The 26,269-nt window shown below is 36.8% G+C and overlaps 1 protein-coding gene across 1 annotated transcript in view; it reads left to right on the top strand.

Moving 5' to 3' along the window:
- The window catches only part of VPS13B (vacuolar protein sorting 13 homolog B), a 785,675-nt gene that overhangs the window by 398,682 nt on the left and 360,724 nt on the right, over positions 1–26,269 (top strand). Inside the window, 6 exon segments of the mRNA XM_062188180.1 lie at positions 393–596; positions 18,250–18,322; positions 18,325–18,396; positions 18,914–19,028; positions 21,288–21,354; positions 25,138–25,546. Coding sequence (XP_062044164.1) covers positions 393–596; positions 18,250–18,322; positions 18,325–18,396; positions 18,914–19,028; positions 21,288–21,354; positions 25,138–25,546 — 940 coding nt within the window.

The following is a 26,269-nucleotide window of genomic DNA, read 5'->3' as shown; positions in this document are numbered from 1 at the left end:
TGGGAATTATTCAAAAATAAGGGTGGTAATTATTATTTCATATTGCACCAAATAAATACATATAGTAACACTTTTTTGTTTTATAATTTTGATTCTATTCTCTATTTATTTATTTGTATTTGTTCTCTTGTTCATATATTGAAGTGTTCCATTATCAGCTGTGTTTATATTACCATATTTTTAACCCACAAAAGTGCTTACTTGATTGTAAAATATCTCATTGTAAATATGAGGGAGACTGCAGGTATGAATAAGTAATGATCACTGAAATACTACATTTGTATGTGTATATTCTTGTTTCCCCAGACTACTTTACTTTCTCATATGTAGTATTTTAGTGTGTTGTGACTAGAAGTTGAAAACCTTCTTTCTTCTTTTTCTCTTACACTCAGGTCCAGCTCTTCTATGAGCTAACTGATACCATGAATAAGGTCTGGAATAAGATTCAGAAGAGAGGCAATCTCAATCTTTCTTCAACCTATCCAGAGACAATTGCCGGGCCTGTCCCTAATTCTCCAGTTAGAAGCAGTGTAGGCACAGCTCCTCCGGATACTAGCACATGCAGCCCATCTGCTGACATTGGGACTACTACTGAGGTAAGTGTTTTTGAAAAATTTTGTTACCAAGTGAAGGGTGATATATACATAACACAGAGTTCCCTATGGTGACTGTGAATGAAGATGACCTCACCACTCTGGAAGCTGTCAGATTTAGAAGACTCGTTAAAGAGCTGTGGTAGCTTTGAGTGTGTATTGCTGTTCCAATTTTAGGTACATTATTTTTTTAATGATTTATTTGTATTTATTTGAAAGCCAGAATTACAAAGAGAGATCTTCCATCTGCTGGTTCACTCTCTAAAAGGCTGCAGCAGCCAGGGCTGAGCCAGATCAAAGCTAGGAACTTGGAAATACATTGAGGTCTACTTTCTGGGTGGTGCGCGGCCCAAGTACTGGTGCCATCTTCAGCTGCTTTCCCAGGCACATTAGCAAGGAGCTGGATGGGAAGTAGGGCAGCCAGTACCTGAACTGACACTCAATGAGATGCCAGCATCATAGACAATGGCTTAACCAGCTAGGCCATAACGCTGGCCATAGGTGTAATGTTTTTATCACTGTGAGTTTGTTGTAGTAGTTCAGAATAGTACAGCTCTGTAGAATGTTAAAAACTGAGACACAGTAAAGGTACATTTCCTTACAGGTATGGAAATATGTAAAGTAAGTGAAAAAGAGATTTATGTTTCTCCTTTACCTCTTTGCCTCTCCTCTTTTTTGAACCTCAATATTGTGCCTTTAGTTAGCAACAGTTATCAACCCTCCCAGATGCAATGCATTCTCCTTCATTCCTACCCAACCTTAACTTCACCCAGCATACCAGTGCCCCTTCACTTAACAAATACTGCATAGTGCCCTCTCTACTATACTGAAATAAAATAATTTACATATATTTGTATTTTAAAAATGTATAATTTTATTCATTATTTTTGAAAGTCTGAGATGCACACATGCGCGCACACACACACAGACCTTCCATTCACTGATATACTCCACAAATACAAGTGACAGCTAGGGCTTGGCCAGATCAAAGCTAGGAGCTAAGAACTCCATCCAAGTCTCACACATGTTGGCAAGGACATAAGTACTTGAACTATCACCTGCTGCCTCACTGGGTATGCATTAACAGGAATCTGGAATCTGAAGTGAACCCAGGCACTCCAGTATAGGATACAGGTGTCCCAAGTGGCATCTTAATCATTGTGCCACATCCTCAACCCCAGTCTTTTAAATAAAATATAAGGCATAAATAAAAAAAAATTCTTTTAAGGTACAATAATTTGTATTCCATTATTTAATTGGGTTGGCATGGCCACAATAGAAGGCACAGTGGAATAGTCAGGTTCATGAATTACTCTGAATGTGATGCCTATGAATAGGCTTGTATAGGTCTGCTAAATAGCATACGTGGTATTGCTGTTGATGCTATGCTTTTCTGAAATAGTAACAAAACTCTTAATATAATTTCAAACAAAATGTCATTCAAGCTTCCATTTCAGTTCAGTAGTTGTCTTGTGGACTCTCTTAGTGTTGAAATCATGCAAAATTAAAAAACAGAATTGCTGGGGACGGCATTGTGGTGCAGCAGGTTACCCATCACTTGTGATGCTTCCATCCTGCATTGGAGTGCTGTTTAGAATTCTTGGCATTCTGCTTCTGATCCAACTTCCTGCTAATGGACTTGGAAAGGCAGTGGAAGATAGCTCAAGTACTTGGGTCCCTGCCACATGCATAGGATACCAAGTGCTGTTGCATTTGGGGAGTGAACCAGTGGATGGAAGATGCATCTCTCTCTCTTCTCTCTTTCTCTCTCATCCCCACTCCCCACCCCCTTTTTTGTCACTCTGTTTTATGAATAAATAAATATTTTTTAAAAATCATTTTGTATTTAGATCTGAAATGGATTTTTGCCCATATATTTTTGAATAGGATTTTCATCAAATTGAATATCTCTAGTAGGGCAGTCTTTATTTTCGCAGACTGCCCTATTCTGCACAAGACCTCTTGAATCATCCTTAACGCCTAATCCTCAAATGCCAGTAGTGATACTAAATCATTGAGTCAACCAAAATATCCTCATTTGTTTCCAAAACACCCCTTAGAAGGCTGAAGTTTCTCCTTTGAGATATACTTCTCAGTAGTAGATGGAGGCAGAAGTTGTGTTTTTGTTTCTGCGTGGGTAAAAACACCTTTTCCTCTAAATACAAAACCATTGGCAAACTATAGATTGAGAAAAATATAAAAGGAGATGTTCATTTCTTTTGTCTTCCAAATCAGTAAAAGCAAACCAGGTCAATTAAAAGGGCAAATTTCACCTATTAGGCTATTAAGCATGTTCAAGTAGATCTGTTTAACTCCTTGCATTAGCAACCTCTCTAGCCCTCCTCATTTCAAATCTTAAGAAATATAATAATCTACACGTTGGTATATCTTTGTTTCTTTTTCCAAATGAAGAAAATGTAGAAAATCTAAAAATGAGTCCTCATGAGTTTAATGGGGCATGTTGTTATGTTAAAGTTATGAATTGTTTCTTGGAGGTTCCAAATGTTATTAATGTATAAAAGCTTTGGGAAGAAAATCATTCAGCTGTATGAAATGCAGCAATTTGTAAATTTATTCAACTGAAGACCCCATTTTTCACAGTCCAATTATTAACATTGTGAAAAATACACATTGTGAAATACTTTGGAAGAGTAGTCAAAGGCTGAAGTTAGAAATTCCTGGATAAAGGTAGCACAAGTGAAATTTATAAATACAGTTAAATTTAGAGACATTCCAATGGCAGAAAGTAAAGTGTTCTATTAAACAAGTGTTTGCTAAGTACTCTGTTCACAGAGATGTCAAGCCAAACATGGCTTCCTATTTTGAAAGTTTTTTTGGGAAAAGACATTTGAAAAACATTGGAAGTCAAGGAAAGACAAGGCTCATGTGGAGTGGTCACAGCTGTTGGTCATATTTCTAGGAACTACCATTCACAGAAGGGACAGTATAAGTGGTACGCACTAGAATTATGTAGTAATACCCCTATACAAAAGAATCTAGTAGGCTTGATGCAAAACGTAATAGGAATAAACATTTTCTATGTTTAAAGAGGAAAGGTGAACAAATTCATTATGTGAAATCTGTGAATACTTTGTAGAGGAAGGAACATTGGAGATGAATCATAGAAAATGAGTAAAACATGGCTAATAATTTTGTTTTAGTGGGATTGTAATAAATCTGATAGACTAGAAGTATGGTGTCTTTATTAGCTAAAGTGAGGGTGTTAATGGCATTTAGAAAGGGATCGTCTCTTAAAAACATATTCTGATTTTAATAAATTCCTGCCATGATTGTAATTTATTGGAAATTACAATGTTGATAATTTGGAGGGTTATAAGTCATGAAAATACTCATAGTGGATTTGTAGTTTTGTGTTAGCTGTGGATCTACTGTGACCCATATGACAAGGATCTAAAAGTGAAAAGAATTAATTTAAAAGATTCATAAATTATTATTCAAGAAAGCCCATGTACAAGCTGCTCAATGTTATAGGATCTCTGCCCTGCTACCCAATCACACTCTATGAGTCCAGTTCTTTGAGGAGAGAGAGGCTTTATTGCTTATTATCATTATTATTATTCACCAGTGAGGAAGCAAGAAAATATATACTCAGTCTGCCTCCCTGCCTGGGGCGGGTAGGGAAAACTATTGATTGTGTAGGAGAAAGCTGGTATGAAGAACTACCCGACATGGCAGATCTTCATTGGAGATATGTGGAATCAGGCAGGCAAGGGAAGATGGACTTCTAATTCCAGATTTCTGTGTTTGAGGGACTCTGCTTCTGAAAGAGATCCTGTGTACTCACATTCCTGTGTTGCTGTGGGTGCGTTCCTTTGGTCAGATTCAGCCTCTGCACATGCCCAAGTCCAAAACATGAAGTTCTCTGCTTTAGGTTTACATTGTGTGTGTGCGGCCATTTCCTAAGAAGCAAAGACTTAAGATCCACTCTTAAAGCATAAAATGGAGAAACTTTCAGGAAACAAATGGGGACCCAGAGGACAGACATCTGGCACAGTTAAGATGCTGCCTGCAATACCTGTATCCCATATCAGAGCACCTGAGGATGAGCCCTGGGACCACTCCCTTTCCCAGCTTCCTACTGATGTATTGGCACCTGAGGAGGCAACAGATGATGGCTCAAGTGCTTAGTTCCCTGCCACTCATGAGAGAGACGTGGATGGAGTTCTAAGCTTTTGTCTTCAGCCTGGCTCAGCCCTGACTAGTATGGCATTTCGGGAATGAACCAGCAGATGGAAGATCTCTTTCTCTGCCTGTTGCTGTCTGCTTCTTTCAAACAAAATAAAAATAAACAAATGAAAATTAAGAGAGAAAAAAGAATGAGGAAGCATAACAAGAGACTTTTGTTGGGGAACATAAGTGAAAACCTTGGTAAGGAGCAGTGAGACAGGCAGCCAAGGGGTTGAGGAAAAGTTAGATGACAAAGAGACAAATATTTTCAAGATGTACCTGCCTCTCTGCTTTTCTCTCTTTTTTTAATAATGTGGTCCAAAAAAGTGTTGCCTGGTTACTAGTAGCATCAAAATTCTGTTCTTCTTCATGCATAATATTTCATTATATATATATATATATATATATATATAACATATTTAGTTTTGATTTGTTGAGGGATATTGGGTTGTTTTCCCCTTTTGGCAATCTTTTGTAACACTACTTTGAACATTTATGTTCAGGGATAATTAATTTTTTTAAAGATTTATTTATTTATTTAAAGAGAGGCAAAGGCGGAGGGAGAGAAAGAGGGAGGGATATGTCTTCCATCTGCTGATTCATTGCCTGGATGGCCACAACAGCCGGAGTTGCACCAATCCAAAGCCAGGAGCCAGGAGCTTCTTCCAGGTCTCCCACATAGGTGCAGGGGCCCAAGGACTTGAACCATCTTCTGCTGCTTTCCCAGGCCATGGCAGAGAGCTGGATCAGAAATAGAGCAGCCAGGACATGAACTGGTGCCCATATAGGAAGCCAGCACTGCGTATGGCAGAATTACCCACTACGTCACAATGCTGGTCCCTGATAAAGTTTTAAATAGTTTTTCCTTTAACAAATTATATGCATCTTATAAGGCTCGTGCCTGACAAACCCTTTTTAAAACGAATATATTACCAAAATTGCTATTTTATTTTTTCTTTACCTTTTGAGTATGTATACAACTGAGATATTTGGTTTAAAAATTAGAGGTAGGGGTAGGGAGAAGTTATGGAAGTTCATCCAAGTATATTAAAGGTGTTTGACTCAGTGTTGATTTTCTAACTTAGAAGAACATATTTCTTTCAACTCACTATGATTTGCTTAGTACTATTGTGGATTGTCTAGAATTATAGTAGCACTTAGAATTATTCCTGAATGTGTTCAAGCATATTTCAAAGTTTTGGCAGGAAATCTGTGTACCAAGGGGAAAAGGGGAAAATTATAGTGTGTTTAGTTCCCATAGTAACCTTTGAAACAAAAAAATAGAATGTGAGCAATTTATTCTTCTAAGGTATATATTTTTTTCCTCCTGGGGAAAACTAAGTTGTGTCTGCTACTCTCCTTTTCTTACAGGTTCTTTCCTCAGTCCTAATAATTTGTTTCCTCTGATTTTGTGTTAATAGTTTTGCAGAACTTAGTGGACAAAGGTCTTTCTCTTAATTCTGTCAATGTATAGCTGTATTGTAGAAAGATTTTTGTCAAAAAGAGACTTTAGACCACAGTTTTAATTTACATTCTATAAAAGCAAAACACAGTGAATAGAAATTGGAATCATACAAGGTAGGGACTGGACTAATTCATGTTAGAGTGATTTAAAGTTAAGGAAGTCTATAGAACAGAAATTGGAATCAGATAGCTTGGCTTTCTATCTCTGCAGGTTATCACATTATTTAAACTCTCTGCTTTAACTTCATCTACTTTAAAATGGAAATAATATTAATTCCTATATCAACTTACTTTATAACTATTAACCAAGTTTATGTATAGTTTGCTTATATGCCTTATGAATATAAAATACCCCCTATGTCCATTTTATTTCTCAAAGCTTGTATTTATTTGAGACAGAGAAAGACAGAGGGAGAAAAAGCTCCCATCCTCTTGTTCACTTTCCAAATGCCCACAATGGCTGGGGCTTGGCTAGGCTGAGGCTAGAAGCTAGGAATTCAATCTGGGTCTCCTATATGGGTAGCAAGGATCCAACCAGTTGTACCTCCTGCCCAGGGTACATATTGGCAAGAAGCTGTAATCAGGAGCAAAGCCAGGACTCACTCCACTCATTCCAATATATGAGTGTCCACTAGGCAAAATGCCCACCTCCCATCTGTATTTGTCTTTAATTTCAGTAAGATTTTGCTTTTTTGTTAGAGGTCTTGCTCATCTAGTAATAGATTTATTACTTAGAATTTTATATTTTTATCCAACTGAGATTATTATATACTTGACTGATCTCTGCTCTCTCCTTAGTTCTGATACTGTGACTAATTACATTAGGTAGTTTTCAAATGTCAAACTGACATATATCTCTGGAATAAACTTAATTGTGATATATTTTCCCTTTTTTTATTTTAAAGTTTTGTCTATTTGAGACACATGGACAAAAAGCTGTCACTCTATGATTTACTCCCCAAATGGCCCCAATGACCAGTGCTTGTCTGGGGCTGACACTGCAGCTGGAATCCCAACCAGGTCTCCCACGTGGTTGATAGGAACTCAAATACTTGAACTATCACTGCTGCGTCCCAGTTCTGCATTTGTAGGAAACTTGAATCGGGAGCCAAAGCTGGGGATTTAACCCAGGTATTCCAGTGAGGGACACCAACTTTCTAGTCTTAACCTTAAACATTAGGCCAAATGTTCATCCCATATTTTCCATTCTATAGATTGCCGGATTGAGCTTGCTAATTGTTTAGGTTTTTGGTATGTGTAGGCATGAATGAAACTAACTTTTAACATTTTTCTTTTGAAATGGCCTTATCATATTTTGGTATTAAGATCATGTGATTTTTATAGGATGAGTTGGAAAGTGTTCCTCCTTGTTCTGATGTCCATAAAATTATGCTTTCCTTATGAAAAGTCTCAGAGTCCCTGTATCATCCATGGAAATCAACAAAGGAATCCTAATGGAAATGGCATTTGACTGTTTAACTATAGCACATCCCCTTTTTGAACTGGACAATCTTAGTTTAGGTATTATTTGGATATTGAAGTTTCAACTTACAAAACTATTAGAAGAAAAATGAAATGGCAAGGACTGAATGGAACAAGGACAGTGATTTAATTAGTATAGAGGGAACAACTCAAGCATCTTGATCCTGTTCCCAGCTCTAATACTAATATTGCTGTGTTCCCAGAAATTGAATTAGCCTTTAGCCAGGAGCTTCCTCCAGTTCTCCCACTTGGGTTCAGGGACCGAAGGACTTGGGCAATCCTCTGCTGCTTTCCCAAGTGCACTAGCAAGGAGCTGTATTGGAAGTAGTACAACTGGAATTGGAATCTGCGCCCATATGGGATGCTGATGCTGCAGGCTGGGGCTTTAACCTGCTGTTCCACAGCACCAGCCCCTAGAAATTACATTTTATGCTATTTAGTAATAAAATAGCACTTAATTCTAAAACCTTGAAATCCACTGTAGTAGTCCGATTTATGTCAAATAAAGCAAATGATAACATTTATTATAGATGCTGAACATATATAATGTATTTTACTGTAGAATTATGATTTTATATTCTCATTAACTTTTTATTTTATAAAACACACAACATATACTTACCATTTTAAACATTTTTAAGTGTGATTCTGTGGCATAAAATACATTCACATTGTTGTACAATGGTCACAACCATCTATCTACAGAGCTTTTTATCTTCCCCAACTGATACTCTATATCTAGGAAACAGTAACTTACTATGTTAATATTAAGTCTACCAGTGTAGGAATGAGGGATGTCTTTTCACTTTTAATTTCATAGTTAGGTTTATTTCTAAATATTTTGTTCTTTAGGTGCTATTGTAAATGAAATTATTCTATTGAATTCTTTTTCTAACTGTTCACCATTAGTGTGCAGAAACACAAAAGCTTTTTTTTATTTGAAAAGCAAAGTTAGACAGAGGCAGAGAGAAGGAGGGAAAACGAGAGAGAAAGTCTTCCATCCACTGGTTCACTCCCCAAATGGCTGCAGCGGCCGGAGCTGTGCCAGTCCAAAGCCAGGAACCAGGAACTTCCTCCGGTTCACCTATGTGGATTCAGGGGTCCAAGGACTTGGGCCATCTTCCACTGTTTTCCCGGGCAGTAGCAGAGAGCTGGATTGGAAGTGGAGCAGCTGGGACTTGAACCAGCGCCCATATGGGATTTGGCACTGTAGGTGGCGGCTTTACCTGCTATGCCACAGCACCAGCCCCAAAAGTTTTTTTGTGTTATTTTTGTGTCTTGCAACTTTGCTGAATTCATTGTTAGTTCTGAAAGTTTTTCTGTGCAATCTTTTTTAAAAAAAATTATTTATTTGAAAGAATTACAGAGAGAAGAGGGGAGAGGAGGGAGATACCTTCTATCTACTGGTTCACTCTGCAAATGGCCACAGCTGCTGGGGATGGGCCAGGCCCAAGCCAGAAGCCTGGAACTTCATCCAGGTCTTCCATATGTGTGGTAGGGCCCAAGTACTTGGCCATTTTCCACTTCTTACCCAGGTACATTAGCAGGAAGCTGGATTGGCAGTGGAGCAGCCAGGACTAGAACTGGTGCCCATATGGGATGCTGATGTGACAGGCAACAGGTTAGCGTGTGCCTCAACTCGGAACCCAACTTCAGAGTTTGCTACATGTAAGATCATAGGGCTTCAAAAGGATTTCTTTTTGCTACTTCTCCATTTTGAAAGAGTCTTCTCTCTTTTATAAATCAATTGCTCTAGGATTTCAGTTGTTGTTTTGAATAAATTTTCCAGTTTATTTTAAAGATATAAGAAAATATATTAAAATTGAAAGTGATTTTCTTTTGGCCGGCGCTGTGGCACAGCGGGTTAAAGTCCTGGTCTGAGGCACCAGCATCCCATGTGGTTGCCGATTCTAGTCCCAGCCACTGCTCTTCTGATCCAGCTTTTAGCTGTGGCCTGGGAAAGCAGTGTAGGATGGCCCAGGTACTTGGCCCCTTGTGCCCACATGGGAGACTGGGAGGAGGCTCCTGGCTCCTGATTGGGGTCAGCATGGCTCCAGCCATTGCGACTATCTGGGGAGTGAACTGGCAGATGGAGGACCTCTCTGTCTGTCTCTGTCTCTGTCGGACCCTCGCCAGCAAGGGTCCGACGCAGTCACGACACGGTCACAGTTTCTTGGTTCTCAAGGAACTTTACTCTTGTGGACAGAAGGAAAGGGCAAGGGGAGAGGAGAAAAGAAGAGGAGGGGCGGCGGCCATGGCAGTGGCGGCAGTGGCCCGCCCAGGTCCCAATGTCCCTTTATATCCCAAGTCCCGTGGAGCATGCGCTCCACAGCCAATAGCAGTTCTCTTCACGTGCAGTTTATGCTGATATCGTCCAGTCAAATGAAAGGGCGCATATAGCCTCAGGTCGAAAGTTCATCTGTTTCACCTGGTTCTTCCTAGTTGTTTATGCAGAGTCCATCCTGCCTCAACTTCATCTGTTTCACCTGGTTGTTTTCGTAGGACTTGTGGTCGACCGATTGTTGCAAGCTTTGTAGATGAGGAGGTTCCCACAGGTGGCCAGCCTGCAGTTCCCCACAGTCTCTCTCTCTGTAACTCTGTCTTTCAAATAAATAAATCTTTAAAAAAATGATTTTCTCTTGATAATTTTCTTTTTTGTTAAGAGAAACTTCTAATAGTGTTTTGGCTCTAATTAAATTCTATACAAGTCCAGCGCCATGGCTCACTTGGCTAATCCTCCGCCTGTGGTGCCCGCACCCCGGGTCCTAGTCCCGGTTGGGATGCCAGATTCTGTCCCGGTTGCTCCTCTTCCAGTCCAGCTCTCTGCTGTGGCCCGGGAAAGCAGTGGAGGATGGCCCAAGTGCTTGGGCACTGTACCCCATGGGAGACCAGGAGAAGCACCTGGCTCCTGGCTTCGGATTTGCGTAGCACCAGCCGTAGTGAACATTTAGGGGAGTGAACCAACTGAAGGAAGACCTTTCTGTCTGTCTCTGTTTCGCTGTCTGTAACTCTGCCTGTCAAATTAAAAAAAAAAAAAATTCTATACAAATAATCAAACACATTAACAAATTGACTTTTTCTTGCTTTTTTGATTTCTATATAAATTGCATTTTTAACTTTTTTCCCATCTGAAAATCAGTATTAAATCAAACATGAGAGGTTAGCAGCAAAATGATTTAGACTAGGAGAATTCCATGGGCTGTGGAGTAAATATGTCAAATAATTATACAGCCGTTGTATCAGTGCCATGTTTGGTGTGTAATATAAACTCTCCACCACGATCTGTCACCCATTGGCTTTATTATCAGAGGATTGTGTCGGGTCTACACACCTTATCCCCTAAACTACTTATTCTTCACTATGTGGATGCTAATTGATTTTGGAACATCAACTCATATTATGAATAATTTTAATATAGTATAAGGCCTAGAGATGTCTACATTAAGTCTCCACAAATGTATTTTATTTAAAGAAATATAACTATATATAAAATACGTATTTAAATTTTGTTTTTTATCTTTAATAATTTCAAGTGTAATTTTCTATTTTTATCATATCTGCTATTTGGTTTTCTCTAGAGTCTCCTGTTACTGTTGTTAACTCTTATAGTTATATACCTATAATATACAAGACTGCTTGCATGTGTATTATGTAATTTTGTGTTGGGTGTTCTTCATTTATGGGACTTTACCTGTGAGGCTCTTTCAAAGTCATTGAGGTATTTCACCAGTGAAAAGTATTATGTGTTTGCTTCTCACAGGGACTTCAGGGGCTATCCCTAGCCTAAAACCTTTGTGCTTTTAATTCCAGGTAGCAATTTTTTGAAACATTTGGATAATAATAAAGCCTCAAATCTACAGATATCCTAGAACTGTGTTTAAAAATTTTCAGGGGTAACTTTTTCTTCTATTTAGGCTAAAATAGTTACTGCTTTTCATTTTGAATTTATTCCATTGTTTTTCTTATTTCTTAAATTTACTAAGCTTATTAATGCTCAACTTTTCAAAACAAGTAAGTATTTAAGACATAGTCCTCCTCTTTATAGGAATTAGAATAGTTGTGGTGGTTCATGGATACGTATGAAGAATCTTCAGAATGCTCATGCCAGATGCATACTATGAAAAAAACTGCACGAATTGAAAAAAATTACACCAAAATAAGTCTATTAGTACCATATTTTACAAACTTCTTGCAATATCCTTGTATATATACATAATGAAATGATGGAGTAAGGAATTTACCCAGTAGTTGGATTGCTGACTACAAAAGATTGTGTTAAGGAAGATAGAACAAAAACGTTGGTATACAAGGCAGCTGCTTCTGACATACTCACTGTGATATGGATCCAAAGATAAATGAAATATTACCAGTATACTTAGAGAACGTAATCCACTGTGCCTCAGCCAGATGAAGTTGTCAAAAATTTTTGTCTAGGTAGGTTTTCAGCAAAGTCAATAAGTATCTAATGATACTAATTACAGTTTTGATGTCATTTTTACTTACAGAATAGTCCAACAATAAGAACTTAAAAGCACTAACATTTTGGTGATTTCTTTCCATGGCAAGTAAACAAATCTAACTCGCAAAAATGTACAAATATATTCATTTTCATCTACTTTGCTTAGATGATAATTCATAATGTGTAGATCTTTTGGAAAGTGTTGTAGATATACCTAAAATGACATCTTAGACCTCTGAGTTTTCATGATTGGTTGCTTGTTTTTTGATGTTTAAAATTAAGGGTTTTTTTTGTTTGTTTGTTTAAAGATTAAGTTTGTAATCTGAAGTTTCTTACTTGTGCTTACTTGTATCAGTTATTTCTCTGGGGACCACACAGAAAATATAGTTTTGATTTTTAAAACATTTATCATTAAAATGTACATTTTAAGAGTTTTTAGAGATACTGGCACTGTGGCTCAGCAGGTTAAAGCCACAGCCTACAGTGCCAGCATCCCATGTGGACCCTGCTTCGGGTCCCGGCTGCTCCACTTTCGATCCAGCTCTCTGCTGTGGCCTGTGAAAGCAGTAGAAGATGGTGCTAGTCCTTGGGCCCCTGCACCAATGTGGGAGACCCAGAGAGAAGCTCCTGGCTTCAGACTGGCCCGGCTCTGGCCGTTGTGGCCATTTGGAGAGTGAACCAGCAAATGGAAAACCCCCCTCTCTCCTCTCTCTCTCTCTCTCTCTCTCTCTCTCTCTCTGTGTGTGTGTGTCTCTGTCTCTCTAACTCTGCCTTTCAAATAAGTTAATAAATCTTTTTTTTAAAAAGTGTATAGAAAGTTTTAAACACTTTCCTATCGTTGCTTGAGAGGGTCTAAACTATTTTTCTAATTCTTTTAAATATAGAAAGCTTACTATAAAAGAATACTTTTTAAAAGTACCTTCTACCCGGAACCAACGGCAAAAGGAAGACCTTTCTCTCTGTCTCTCTCTCACTATCCACTCTGCCTGTCAAAAAAAAAAAAAAAAAAAAAAGTACCTTCTACCAATTTTTCATATTGAATAGAATAAAAGTATTTATTTATATGATCCTTAGCTGTTTTTTCCTTTATGACTAAGTCTTTAAATGCTGTGAATTTGATAGGGAGCTCTGTATTCTTCTGTGAATATACTTCTCGTTCCAATATTTCAATCTGAGTCACAGTAGAATGGGAAGTGCAAGTGAGAAACTTAAGTACTGAACTTAATTAAAAAGAGTTAATCACTTTTCCCCAAGGTAGTAGAGACCACAGCAGGCCACTTGTTACTGTTGACTAAGTACAGAGTGGAATTGTTTAGCCCTTTGGGAAGTTTTGTGATTGAACAAGAACACTAGTTGTTTTGTGAAGAGAGAGTGGCATTTTGACTGGAAACTGTGATCATCCCTGAGCTCTGAAGCCCACTAAAGATGAAGTATTGAAGTGTTTGTTCTTCCAGATGAATAGAGACAGATTCACCTAGGAAAATAAACTCAGTATTTTGGTCAATTTGCAACAAAATTGTAAATGAATTGAACTGCTTATTCTAGAACTTGGCCTAAGGTGGTGTGGGAAAATAGCTCAGCATCTCCATTTCTGGCCTGATTTTATATATTTGGAAATGGAGCAGAAAATTAATGCATACACAGTTTTTAACAATACCACACCAAATCCAAAATGAAAACTGAAACTAGATGAGGAAATAGGACAAAGTTTTTTGTCAGGAGTGCTTACTAAATTGGAAGACACAGTTTTCTTAGGATTCTTAGTAAGTATACTCAGTAGTATTAAAAATTGAGGTCTCATTGATTGGAAGGGCTCTTTATCTGCATTTTTCTAATCTTGGGATAGAATTTTCTGAAAGTTGGAGGAAGGTTTAATTTATACATGCTTCTGCTCTAAGAAGCTAACCATAAAGAAAGGCATACTGGCTACATTGTGTTGTCTTTTATCTAATTTGATTTTGTAAAAAGCATCCTTTCCTGGGATTTGTTTGTACTTTCATTATTTGTTGTTATGTTAGAAAGCTAACCAGAAACTTGTATTTTTTATAGTCTGTCTATGCTTCTAAGAATTCCAATTGCAGCAAATTTAGGACTACTTATTTTGGAGAAGCATTTATATGAAAACTCTACAAACAGTGAAATACTTATTTGCTTGGTGTAAATAGAAAAAGGAGTTTCTCTACTATCTTCAGGTTTAACCCTATAATTTTCCACCAAGTATATCTCAGGAAACTGTTGCCTTGCTGTGCTTACTGCCCACATGTTCCAATAGTAAACACTTGGCAATCATTTTCTGAGTCTTTCTCATTGGGTTCTGTCTCCCTCTGTGGATTCGGGGAAATTGAATTTTCTTCTGATAGGAAGACGTAAACCACTGAGGTCAACATAAAGCCTTCAAATAGAAACTCAGTGTAACCTTGTCTAGATGGCATGTCCACAGTAAAACCAACAGGGGATTTGATTTACCTTGTATCGGATTTTATTTATCTTTCCTGTTTTTGCATGTTAAGCTTGACTTCAGGATTAGTGCCTTCTGTTCTGACAGGCTGCCCAAAGCAAATGGCATTTTGGCCATGCTATATTGTCTTAAGTGTTTGGTGGATGTTTAGTTCTAGCTATTGACTACAGATCATGACTCCTTAGCATAGGAAATGACATTCTTTTCAAGACATTCAAAGCAGCAATGAACTATTGGAAAATGTGTTTGAAGGTAAAAGGATGACAAAATGAGAAGGGCAAGAGGGATACCTGAGTCTGTTAAGTATGTGAACCAATTTCCTTAGAATTGGTTATGCTTCATACTTTTATATGGATTATATCCACCACTGGCGAAATGCTTGATGTATGTAAACGCTTCATTCATGGTCATGTCCTTATTTAATCTTAACTCTAAGAGGTAAATGTCATTGTAATAATCATTTTACAAAGATGGTAACAGACTGAGAAATTGAATTTACCCGTCTAAAATCACATGGCTGACCACTACAGTCTTTAAATTAGTACATACTGCCTGCTTATTTGCCTAAGCTTACTTACAGGTATATAACTAATGTTCAAATATATATACATCTATTTTTGCTTTAATATGTTATTTTTCCAAATGCACAATTTGTTGCACCTGTTCATGCATCTTCACCAGCAGCTGGTACACATTCACCTTGCTATTTCTGATATAAGATACCTGGGTTCTGTGCTTTCCTAGCAGCATGATAAGTTCTTTACTCAGCAGCTCATGAAGCACAGCCCTAGTCCTGATGAGGGAACCACAGATCTTCAGTTGCTCAGAAACCACAGGTGGGGCTGTAGGCTTTCAGTTGAGAACGTCCTTACAGAATCTGTAAAGCAAAACCAGGTTTTTGACCTTGTCCCGGCTTTGCCTTTGGATCACTTCTTTTTGGCTTTACCCCAGGTTTGTTCACTGAGTCTTTTTCTTGGCTGACTTTCTGGCATCTTCTTGTCAGTCTAGGATGGCATGGCAAAGTTTGGAGAACAGTGGCTACCACTACAGATTAGTAAGATACTGTATCAAATTAAAGCTGTATATATTTTAAACATAAGCATGTCAGATCATGTTTGACCAGTCCTTAGACTTTATGAGTTTAGACTCCCATATTTTTCACTTTTATTTTTGTGGTAGGTTTCAGATTAACAGAAAATATTGATATTTTAAAAACCCAAGTGCCTGGTATAGGTATTATGCCCAGCAGATTAGGCCACTGCTGAGGACAACTGCATCCTTTGTCCAGATGCCTCACGTAGGGCCTACCTCTGCTTCGGATCCAGCTTCTGTCTAGTGTTCACCCTGGAAGACAGCAGATGTAGCTCAAGTACTTGGATTTCTGCCACTCGTGTGGGAGATCTCGATGGAATTCTAGGCTCCTGGCTTTGTCCTGGCCCAGCCCTGTCTGTTGCTGGTACTTGGGGAGTGAACCAGCAGATGGAAGATCGATCGATTCTCTCTCTCTCTCTCTCTCTCTGCTTTCCAAATAAATAAAAATAAAAATACATTAAAAACCTTAAAAACAGCTAATACTTGCTAAGTAATTCTAAAACCTTAGTACATTGATGAGTGATTACCTGCACTGTCTTTTCCTGCATTTGAACCTGAAGCTATTCAGCTACAGATGAACTTCATATAAAAAATTTCTTTTATTCTGGGCCACTAAAAGCTGCCAAAAGCAGACTAATAAGCCTTTGTTTATTGGTGTACGTTTGTTAGCACTAACTTTAGGATTCACAGAAGTACAAATGTAGAGTTCAGCATGTGTTTGTCAAATTGAGTAATATCATGCTTCATTTCTATGAGGCTTTTGAAAATGTTTATTTTATTTGAAAGGCACACAGAGACCTTAAATGCCCACCACAACCAGGGCTGACCACCAGCCCAGAGCCAGGGAGGAAGAATTCAGTCTGGGTCTCCCACATATGTTACAGGGCTCTAACTACATCAGTCGTAATCTGCTAAATCTCTAGGTGCATGTTAACAGGAAGCTGGAATGGAGAGCAGAGCCAAGACTCAAATCCAGGCACTCTGATGAAGATTCACATCTCCCACACACTGGCTTACCTGTTGTTGCAAATGCCCACTCCTAAGAGACTTTTAACCATATAAAACGTGTTAAAAAAAATCTGTTGTTAAATAGTGGGATATCTTATTATATTGAAATTTGTGAAGTATTTTTTGTTTGTTTCTAAACTGTGCTAGGGCCTGGTGCTGTGGCCCTGTGGGTTAATCCTCTGCCTGCAGTGCCGGTATCCCATATGGTTGCCAGTTCTAGTCCCGACTGCTCCTCTTCTGATCCAGCTCTCTGCTATGGCCTGGGAAAGCAGTAGAAGATGGCCCAAGTCCTTGGGATCCTGAACCTATGTGGGAGACCCAGAAGAAGCTCCTGGCTTCGGATTGGCCCAGCTGCAGCCGTTGCAGCCTTTTGGGGAGTGAACCAGTGGATGGAAGACATTTCTGTCTGTCTCTCCCTCTTAAATAAATAAATAAAATCTAACCAGTTCTCTTTGGTTATTCTAGATTCATTCATAAATATCAATTTTTTCTTTTAATTATTTATTTGATAGTCAGAGAGGGAGAAACAGATAGACAAAAATCTGATTTGCTTGTTCACTCCCCAGATGCCCCCAACAACCAGGGCTGAACCAGGCCGACGGCAGGAACTCAAGACTTAATCTCAGGGGCGGGTGCCATGGCTCACTTGGTTAATCCTCCGCCTGCAGTGCCAGTATCCCATATGGGCGCCGAGTTCTAGTCCTGGCCGCTCCTCTTCCAGTCTAGCTCTCTGCTGTGGTCCGGGAGTGCGGTGGAGGATGGCCCAGGTGCTTGGGCCCCTGCACCCACATGGGAGACCAGGAAGAAGCACCTGGCTCCTGGCTTCGTATCAGTGAGGCACGCAAACTCAATCTCAGTCTCTCACATAGAGGGCAGGGACTCAAGTACTTGAGCTTCCACTGTTGCCTTTCAGGGTGTTCTTTAGTAGGAAGCTAGGGAATCAGATATGGAACTTGAACATAGGTACTCTGTATGGAGGGGTGGGTGTCCCCAGCTGTGTCTTACTCTCTGAGCCAAATGCCTGTCACAAGGAATTTTCTCTGTACAGGATAGAATGTAAATACATTTAGCTTTCTTGGAACATAGAATCTCTGTAGCAGTTTCTCAGTTCCACTGAAACAAAGCCATGAGAATAAAAACACAGAGATGTGACTGTGATCTAGTAAAACTTTATTGTTCGAAGGAGTTAGGTTTGGCCCTTCAGTGTAGCTTGTTGATTCTGCTTTGTAAGGAAATACTCCTGTGATCATGACTTGTTCTGCATCTTACATACTTTTAGAGGAAACCAGGATAACTTATGTGTGCATTGTAACTATAGAAACCATTTGAGTAGTATATGTTTATATGTTAGCATTATGTGTTATAATTTGCATTTATATGATTATTATTAACATATGGAAAAGTCCCAAATAATAATTGCCAATTTTAAATTACATTTTTAGTTACTTTTGTTTAAGATACAGAGTGTTGTTTTTTTTTTTTTTTTTTTTTTTTCCTTACCCCAGGGAGACTCTATACAAGCAGGAGATGATTCACCATTCTCAGATTCTGTTACCTTGGAGCAAACTACCAGTAACATTGGTGGATGCAGTGGGTACTCCCCAAAATTACTATCAAGCTGTTTGCTGCAGATCCTGACAATAAAGGCACAGGTACAAACTTACTTTTCGTCTCTATTTTAAGAGTTAGATATTAAACACTTTCATAAGCAAATTAGATTTAATTGTATTTTCACTTATAATTAGGGAAATGTGATTAAATCTAACTTAAGTTATTCGTATGTGTAACTGTAACATGTTGAATCTCGTCAATATTTTTTGACATTGTGATACCTATATCTTGTTTTGTTTGTATTAGAGTTCATCCCAAAGACAATGAGAAAATTTTTTTAATCATATTGATACATTATAACATTGTCGCTAAAAGTATTGCAGAGATCCTTGATATAAGATATAGCAATTCAAACATTAAGTTGGATGTCTCCTGTTTTGAAATACAAGTAGATGTCATCCTAATTGTAATACTTATATTGATAGTAATTTTGCTGTGAAGTTTGTTTGGGTTCACGCCTCTAGAGATATCCAGAATGTGTACGTCCATGTGAATTGTAAAGTTTTATTTTTGATAATGAGGGACTATATTGATAATAATGTTTGCTTCTTATTGCAGAGGTTTGTATGGTCAGTGAACTAGAGGATCTCAGTGCTTCCATAGATGTCCAGGACGTATATACTAAAGTGAAATGTAAAATTGAGAGTTTCAATATTGATCATTATCGAAGCAGGTAAATAATAATGAATGTAGGAAAAAGTATTTTCTTAAAGTGATTATAAGAATTTTTGTTTTCTTATTTGGATCATTGTTTTTAGAAGCTACTATACTCATTCCCAAAGAGGGTTGCTTAATATTGCTTAGAACTCATTTTACAGAATGTGATAAAATTTTGTTTTATAAGATGGCATATCACTAAATATGCACACTGCCATATCAAATGAATTAGTCTGCATTTACTAATCATTTCACACAATTTTTCATGTAGGTTATATATTTCCTAAGATGCCTAGCGTACAGTGATGGCTCTAAGCTTTTGCTGCATGCTTCCCAATCACATTTGGCAGCAGTAGATCATGTACTGATGTGGAGCAGCCGCTTAAAAACACTTTTTTTAATCACATAGATGATTTATATGCCAGTGGTGAATGTTTCTTGAACCATATTATCCCTTCCCTGATACATTTCCCTAGGACATATAATTCCTTACAAATATTATTTGTTTGTAATAACAAATAAAAGTGGTAAAAAGTTTTTCATATCTCACCAAGTTCTATTATCCGTTTTGTCATTTATTTCAAATAAAAACAATTTTTTTTGCTTTATTACTATTTTATTTTTTTAAAGATTTATTTATTTACTTGAAAGTCAAAGTTACACATAGAGAGTAAGAGAGGCAGAGAGAGAGAGAGGTCTTACATCTGCTGGTTTACTCCCCAGTTAGCTGTTCGGCTGGAGCTCTGCCAGTCTGAAGCCAGGAGCCTCCTCAGGGTCTCCCATGTGGGTGCAGGGTCTCCCATATGGGTGCAGAGGCCCAAGGATTTGAACCATCTTCTACTGCTTTCCCAGGTCGTAGCAGAGAGCTGGATTGGAAGTAGAACAGCCAGGACTCGAACTGGAGCCCATATGGGATGCCGGCACTACAGGCAATGGCTTTACCCACTAAGCCACCGTGCCGGCCCTTTATATTTTTTATTTTTTAATTAAAATTCATGTACTATAAAAACTCACAGATATAACTCATGTACCATAAAACTCACAGATGTTTTTAAAAATATTTTCAAATGACATCATATTATCAATTTCACAATATTTAGATTTAGAAACAGCCTTAAAATACATTCCTTTCTAGATTCATAATATTTATTCATTCAACAATTTTTATTGCATGCCTACAGAAGCACATAAGTGTTTCTGTGCATATATTGATAGATCACATGTCCTAAAATCTGGTGTCTTTTTCCTTCAGCAAAGTTTCTTGTTCTACATTGGAAACATTTGAGTTTTTAATCATTATAGAATATATAATATTGTTTATGTCAGTAACTGTCACATCTGTTAAAGCTAAAGATTTGTGTCATAGTTGTGAAATATAAAATATTAAGGGTGCTTCAAAAAGTTTATGGAAAAATTGAATTAAAAGATAAGTTTATTTTCATATAAAAACTTTTGAGTTCCATGCATACTTTTTAAATAATATGTATTTTCCACAAACTTTGTGCTGTTCCCTCATATTTTATTAGATATATATTAAGAACTGTTAAAGTAAATTATCTTACCAACTGTATGATTGTTACTTTTGTCATATTAAGTGAATCACTGATTGGCTTTTGATAATGAAATCTTTAGACCTTTAGTTCCTTTCAGATGATATCTATCATAAGGTTCTCTGCATGTGATACATCAATAGAATATTAGATTCCAAGTAATTTCTTGATAACGTGAATATCTTCTATGTTGTAATCTAATGGACTTCACTGTTAAATGTATGTAATTTTTAAGTATTAAAGTAATTTATTCATTCATTTACTCAAAATGAATGATGAATATGTATTAGGTTCCAAGTAGTATGCTAAGCATTGGATAAAGTGTTTAATATAAATGAACATAGATCCTACCCATATGGTCTTTATGTAAGGGTACTTCAAAAAGCTCATGGAAAATTGTAATTGAAACATAGGTTTATTAGGTGCATACGTTTTCAAAATTTTTGCCATGTTTTCATAATTTTTCCATGAACTTTTTGAATGCCTTCATGATTTCATGGATGAGATAGAAAGTAACAGCCAGTGAATGCATGTACAAATGCACAGTGCAGATCTCGCAGGGTGTGATGCCAACGTAACTTACTCTGTTGACTGTGTTATCAGATCTCTGTTTTAGTTCAGTTTAGTGTTGTTTACTTTATAACTATTTGAAATGGCTATATGTGCTCAATTTTTAACTGAGAAAAAAATGAAGAGAACAGATAAGGTGAACTTATGTTTTCCAGGCCAGGGGAAGGTTGGCAGTCAGGACATTTTGAAGGAGTATTTCTACAGTGCAAAGAAAAACCTGTGGTGAGACTCATTCAGTAATTATAATTTTAAAAAATCTATTTTAAACCATGTATCTTTGTTCTAAATGTAATAGGAGTAATGGTTACAAGAATTAGAGCTGAGAGTAAATTCTTTATGGCCTATTTCTCCAAAATTTAATTTTATAAATTGAAAGCTTCTTATTCTTTTGAGCTGCTCATGTATTGTAACCATCTCTCTGTTAAAGCAATTACATAAATTTATCAAAAAGGGAAAGGTAGGATTACTTTAATAAATACAGTTTGCCTTTTATGAATTATGATGTTGACTTTTTAGAAGTTTCTCTTACATTACAAGTGTGTTCATGCTGGATTGTCCTTTACCATAAACTAAAAAGTAGTAGTTTTATACTAAAAAAGTGATTTTTTTTGTTTACTTCCATTAACAATGCTTTTGCAGAAGATGGTCTATACAGAGGCCATACCTAGCACTGGCTCAAACCTAAATCAATGCAAATTTGAGCAGATTTAAAATTGTCCAAATTTTTTTTGCTTATGGCTTTTATTGCTTTTTGTCTTTTCACCTTCTTTGCTCCTGTCCATCACCTCAAGCCTTGGGGAAGAGTGTTGGTCTTTGGGGCAATGTGGAGGTGTCTTCCTTTCCTGTACCGACAAGCTGAACAGACGCACCTTGTTGGTTCGACCCGTCAGCAAGCAGGACCCTTTCAGTAATTGCTCTGGCTTCTTTCCTTCTGTAAGAAATCATTTTTAAATTATGCTACAGAACTCCCATTAGTAGGAACCCAGAGAAGGAACTGAGCTATCCTTTGAGTCAACTCCTGATTTTAATTTTCCTCTGTATCATTCACTTCATAAATTAACTTGAATGTAGTTTTAAATCGTACACTAGCTTTTTACTCTGAACGGTTTCTGAGACACTTGCACATGCTGTTGTCACTCTGGGTTTGTGAGTGCAAACAAATTTTACCATCAAATGAGAGAAATCAAAGTAGGATGTTAAGTATGTTGGTTTTTAAAAGTAATGCACGTATTGGATAATCCAGAGTTTCCATTACTGCTTTTATTCCTTTTATGATTCTTACTGAAATTGCTTTTTCCCCCCTCTTTTATGCTATTATCTTCTAACAGCTAATTCAGAGAATTTTATTTAGTGCCTTGTAAAATCTAGACAAATCTGAACTTTTGTCATTGAATGGATAGTAGATAAACACTAGTGAATTTCAGAAGATTAAAAATCTGCATTTTCTAATGATAAAACATATCTCAATTTTTTCCTTAAGCCAGTTATTCTAAGTGATAGTCTTAAAAAGAGTAAAAATATACTTCTAAATATTAATAGCAAATTATCACAGATGGCAATTGTTATTTAAGTACTAATTAAATCACTACAAAAATTACTAGGTATTTTCTCAGCATATCTGAACTATTTCTTTTCCTTTTTGGTAGCTCAGAAGAGATTTAAGACATGTATCCTATCATTATAAAAACACTTCATATAATTTTGTTCATACATTTAATATTTAATCATTTCTTTGTGAAGCACATGTTGTTTCTGATTTGAGTTTGAGCTTTTTCTAGCATATTCTGTCCTTATTACTGAGGAAAACAGTCTCTAAAATGTGACTTTTTGGTTTAGATTTTTTTCCTCAGTTTGTGTATTAGTATCTATTAGGAACATTGCTAATAATTTTAACATGTATCTATTAACAACCAAAATTTATTATTAATGTCCTTTAAAAATTTCTTGATTTTTTAATCTGACTTTTTAAAGTTAAATATCTATATTGAAATTTATATAATTGTTAGTGTTTTCTAACTTTTCACTTTAAATAATATAAAGTATTGATTGGTACTATATTTAAAGTAATATGTATATTACTTCAACTCCAGCAGGTATTCATTTTTTCCCCTTATTTAAAAAAGTTAGTGATGTGGCAATCTGAAAAACAAAAACTCTCCCTTTTATGTTACCTGCTTGTCAAGAGTACTTATGTTCAGTATGCTTAAAAATGTTTTCCAAATCAAAACATTCATACTTTAAAATACTTTTCCAGGATTCAGATGTTGTTACTAATAAAGATATATTATGAATTGGCCTATTTATATCAGTGGTCAGTGTCACCTTCCTCCCAAAGTCCGCTTTTGACCCCAAGAACAGACAACATTGCTGTGATCTCTTCCAAAGCCATCCATCTTCATTTATTCTTGCCTGCTGTCCAGCAACAGGGTAGTAAGATTGGAGTATTTCTTGCTTTACGTTGCTCTTGTTGCAACCACATGAGAGGAAGCAAAAGAGGTTTAGGAGTTATGGGCTAACATAGGCTCAGATACATATCACTGCTTTGCTACTTCTCCCTTTTTTCCTGTTAATGGGGATATATTTTTTCTTTTTTCTTTTTTTTTTTTTTTTTTTTTTTTGACAGGCAGAGTGGACAGTGAGAGAGAGAGAGACAGAGAGAAAGGTCTTCCTTTGCCATTGGTTCACCCTCCAATGGCCACCGCGGCCGGCATGCTGCGGCCAGCGTACCGCGCTGATCCGAAGGCAGGAGCCAGGTGCTTCTCCTGGTCTCCCATGTGGGTGCAGGGCCCAAGCACTTGGGCCATCCTCCACTGCACTCCCAGGCCGCAGTAGAGAGCTGGCCTGGAAGAGGGGCAACTGGGACAGGATCCGGTGCTCCGACCGGGACTAGAACCCTGTGTGCCGGTGCCGCAAGGCAGAGGATTAGCCTACTGAGCCACGGCGCCAGCTGGGAATATATTTCAGTCTTTTCTTCTTCTCCAGTTTAGGCTCCTCTCTTAACATCATCACTTTTGGACTCGAATAATTCAAAAGCTTTTTCAGATGTTGGAACAAGCATTGGGAATTGGGCATATACCAATTGTGCTCTAGTTTTATGTTTAGTAATTTGCAACATAGGATTTTATGTATCTTAATTGGTACTGCAAAATGTTTTTCAAGAGATAGCCTCATGTTGAGGAACACAAAAGTGTATATCTTACTCTAATTTTAAAAAGTATACTGCTTTACTGTGATTTGTTTATAGCATACAATTTGAATAGAATTAATTGAGCTAGTTTTAACAGAAATATTAAGGTTTTATGAAATATAGTTTAGTATCAGTTAAATATATGTGTACTGGTATGATAATATATCCAAAGAATATGAGTTTTTAAGAGAGTTGTTAGGTTTTATAAATACTGAGCCTAGTCAGATTCTGAAAGAAATGTTTTATTTTTGTATCACATTATCATTTTCAGTAAAGTATAGTGATTTGTTCTTTTATTGAAGTATGAAATCAAAAAGGCTATTTTTATGGGCTTGGTCTTTGTGTGAATTAGCCAAATTATTAAAGAAAACTCTTAATAAATTTTATGTCCTATAAAGATAAATCTCATTTCTTCAAGTTTCTAAATAATTACCCTTTTGTGATTCATATTATTATGGTATATTGGCACTCTTGATGAAAAATCATCCAGAAATGACAAAATAGATTCAGGAGACAGCCTCCAAATCCTTAATCTTATTAAAAACATAAAAATCATAGATGCAGACATAAAGAAATTAACTACCTCTCTTGAAGAGATTAGTTATGTTCCAAAACTCAGGATTCTCTGCTTTCATTTCGTTATTCTTAAAGTCTTAGACACTTTTCCAAAGCTGCAAAATTATCAGTCATGTGTTTTATTAAGTGGTATGGAATGAGTAAAAGTCCAACATGCTAAGGGTATTTTGTTTTTTCTAACAGCTTTCCTTTCATTTATTGTTTAATGAGATGTATATTGTGATTTCCTTTTCCTGGAACAGACAACTACAAAACTTCTAGATGGCTCTCATCAGCAGCATGGATTTCTCTCTCTGACATATACAAAAGCTGTAACGAAAAATGTCCGCCACAAGTTAACATCGAGAAACGAACGAAGATGCTTTCATAAATTATCTGAAGGTTTAACAGACGGTTCCCCTCATTTTCTTCATGAAATTCTTCTTTCAGCACAAGCCTTTGATATTGTCCTTTGTTTTCCTTTACTTAATGCCATTGCAAGTATATTTCAAGCAAAACTACCAAGAACCCAAAAGGAGAAAAGAAAGTCTCCTGGTCTTCCCATGAGGACCCACACATTGACTTCTCACAGTTTACCGTTGATTTATATCAACACAAGTGTGATCAGAGTTTTTGTTCCAAAAACAGAAGAAATGCAGCCAGCTGTTGAAGGTATTGTCTCCTGAAATTTTTTTGTCCTTATTATAAGGAATTTTCTTTTAGAGTGCTGAGTTTTCTGGGTTTTTAAAAAAATACTGGCAACTGCTTGAACTTTGCAGTTTAGTATATTTTACAAAGAGTAAATATAGTCATTCTCCAGCTAAATCTTTAGGAGATATAACAGGATACTGGGTTAAGTGTCCGACTTATTTTGTAGAGTAAGAAATAAGAGATCTTTTTTCTTCAGAGCTTTTGCTATTAAAGCTTATATTGCTTATTATTTGTTTCATTAAACAAATTAGGTTATTTATATCCAAAATAAAGTTTTGTTTAAAAATAGAATACTACTCATATTGATGGAAATATATAAAAGTTCTATGATTTAAAACCCTGCCTAATGATAGAGAATGGGCAAAAAAATTAATATAATACATCAAGGTTCCTTTGACTTTTTCTAGGCCTCTCAGTGCCTTCTAAAATTATTCTATGTCTTGAACTGCATTATGTTGATAATCTCCCTACCTCTACCTACAAGAATGATTTGAAATTTTTATTTCTCACCAAGTTATAAAAGAATGGAGAACTTTAATGGTTTTCAGAGACTTTATAGTTTAGTGCTTAATAAATGGACTTTGAAATTACACAGACCTGAGGTCAAATCCCAGTTATGAACTTACAAATCTTGAAAGAGTTAATCTGAGATCCTGAAGTCTAAAAAAATTAGTGATAAGGGCT

Source organism: Lepus europaeus, chromosome 4 (assembly GCF_033115175.1).
Source record: "Lepus europaeus isolate LE1 chromosome 4, mLepTim1.pri, whole genome shotgun sequence".
Classification (NCBI taxonomy): domain Eukaryota; kingdom Metazoa; phylum Chordata; class Mammalia; order Lagomorpha; family Leporidae; genus Lepus; species Lepus europaeus.
The sequence above is the reverse complement of the archived record's forward strand: the minus strand, read 5'-3'. Positions and strand labels throughout refer to the sequence as shown.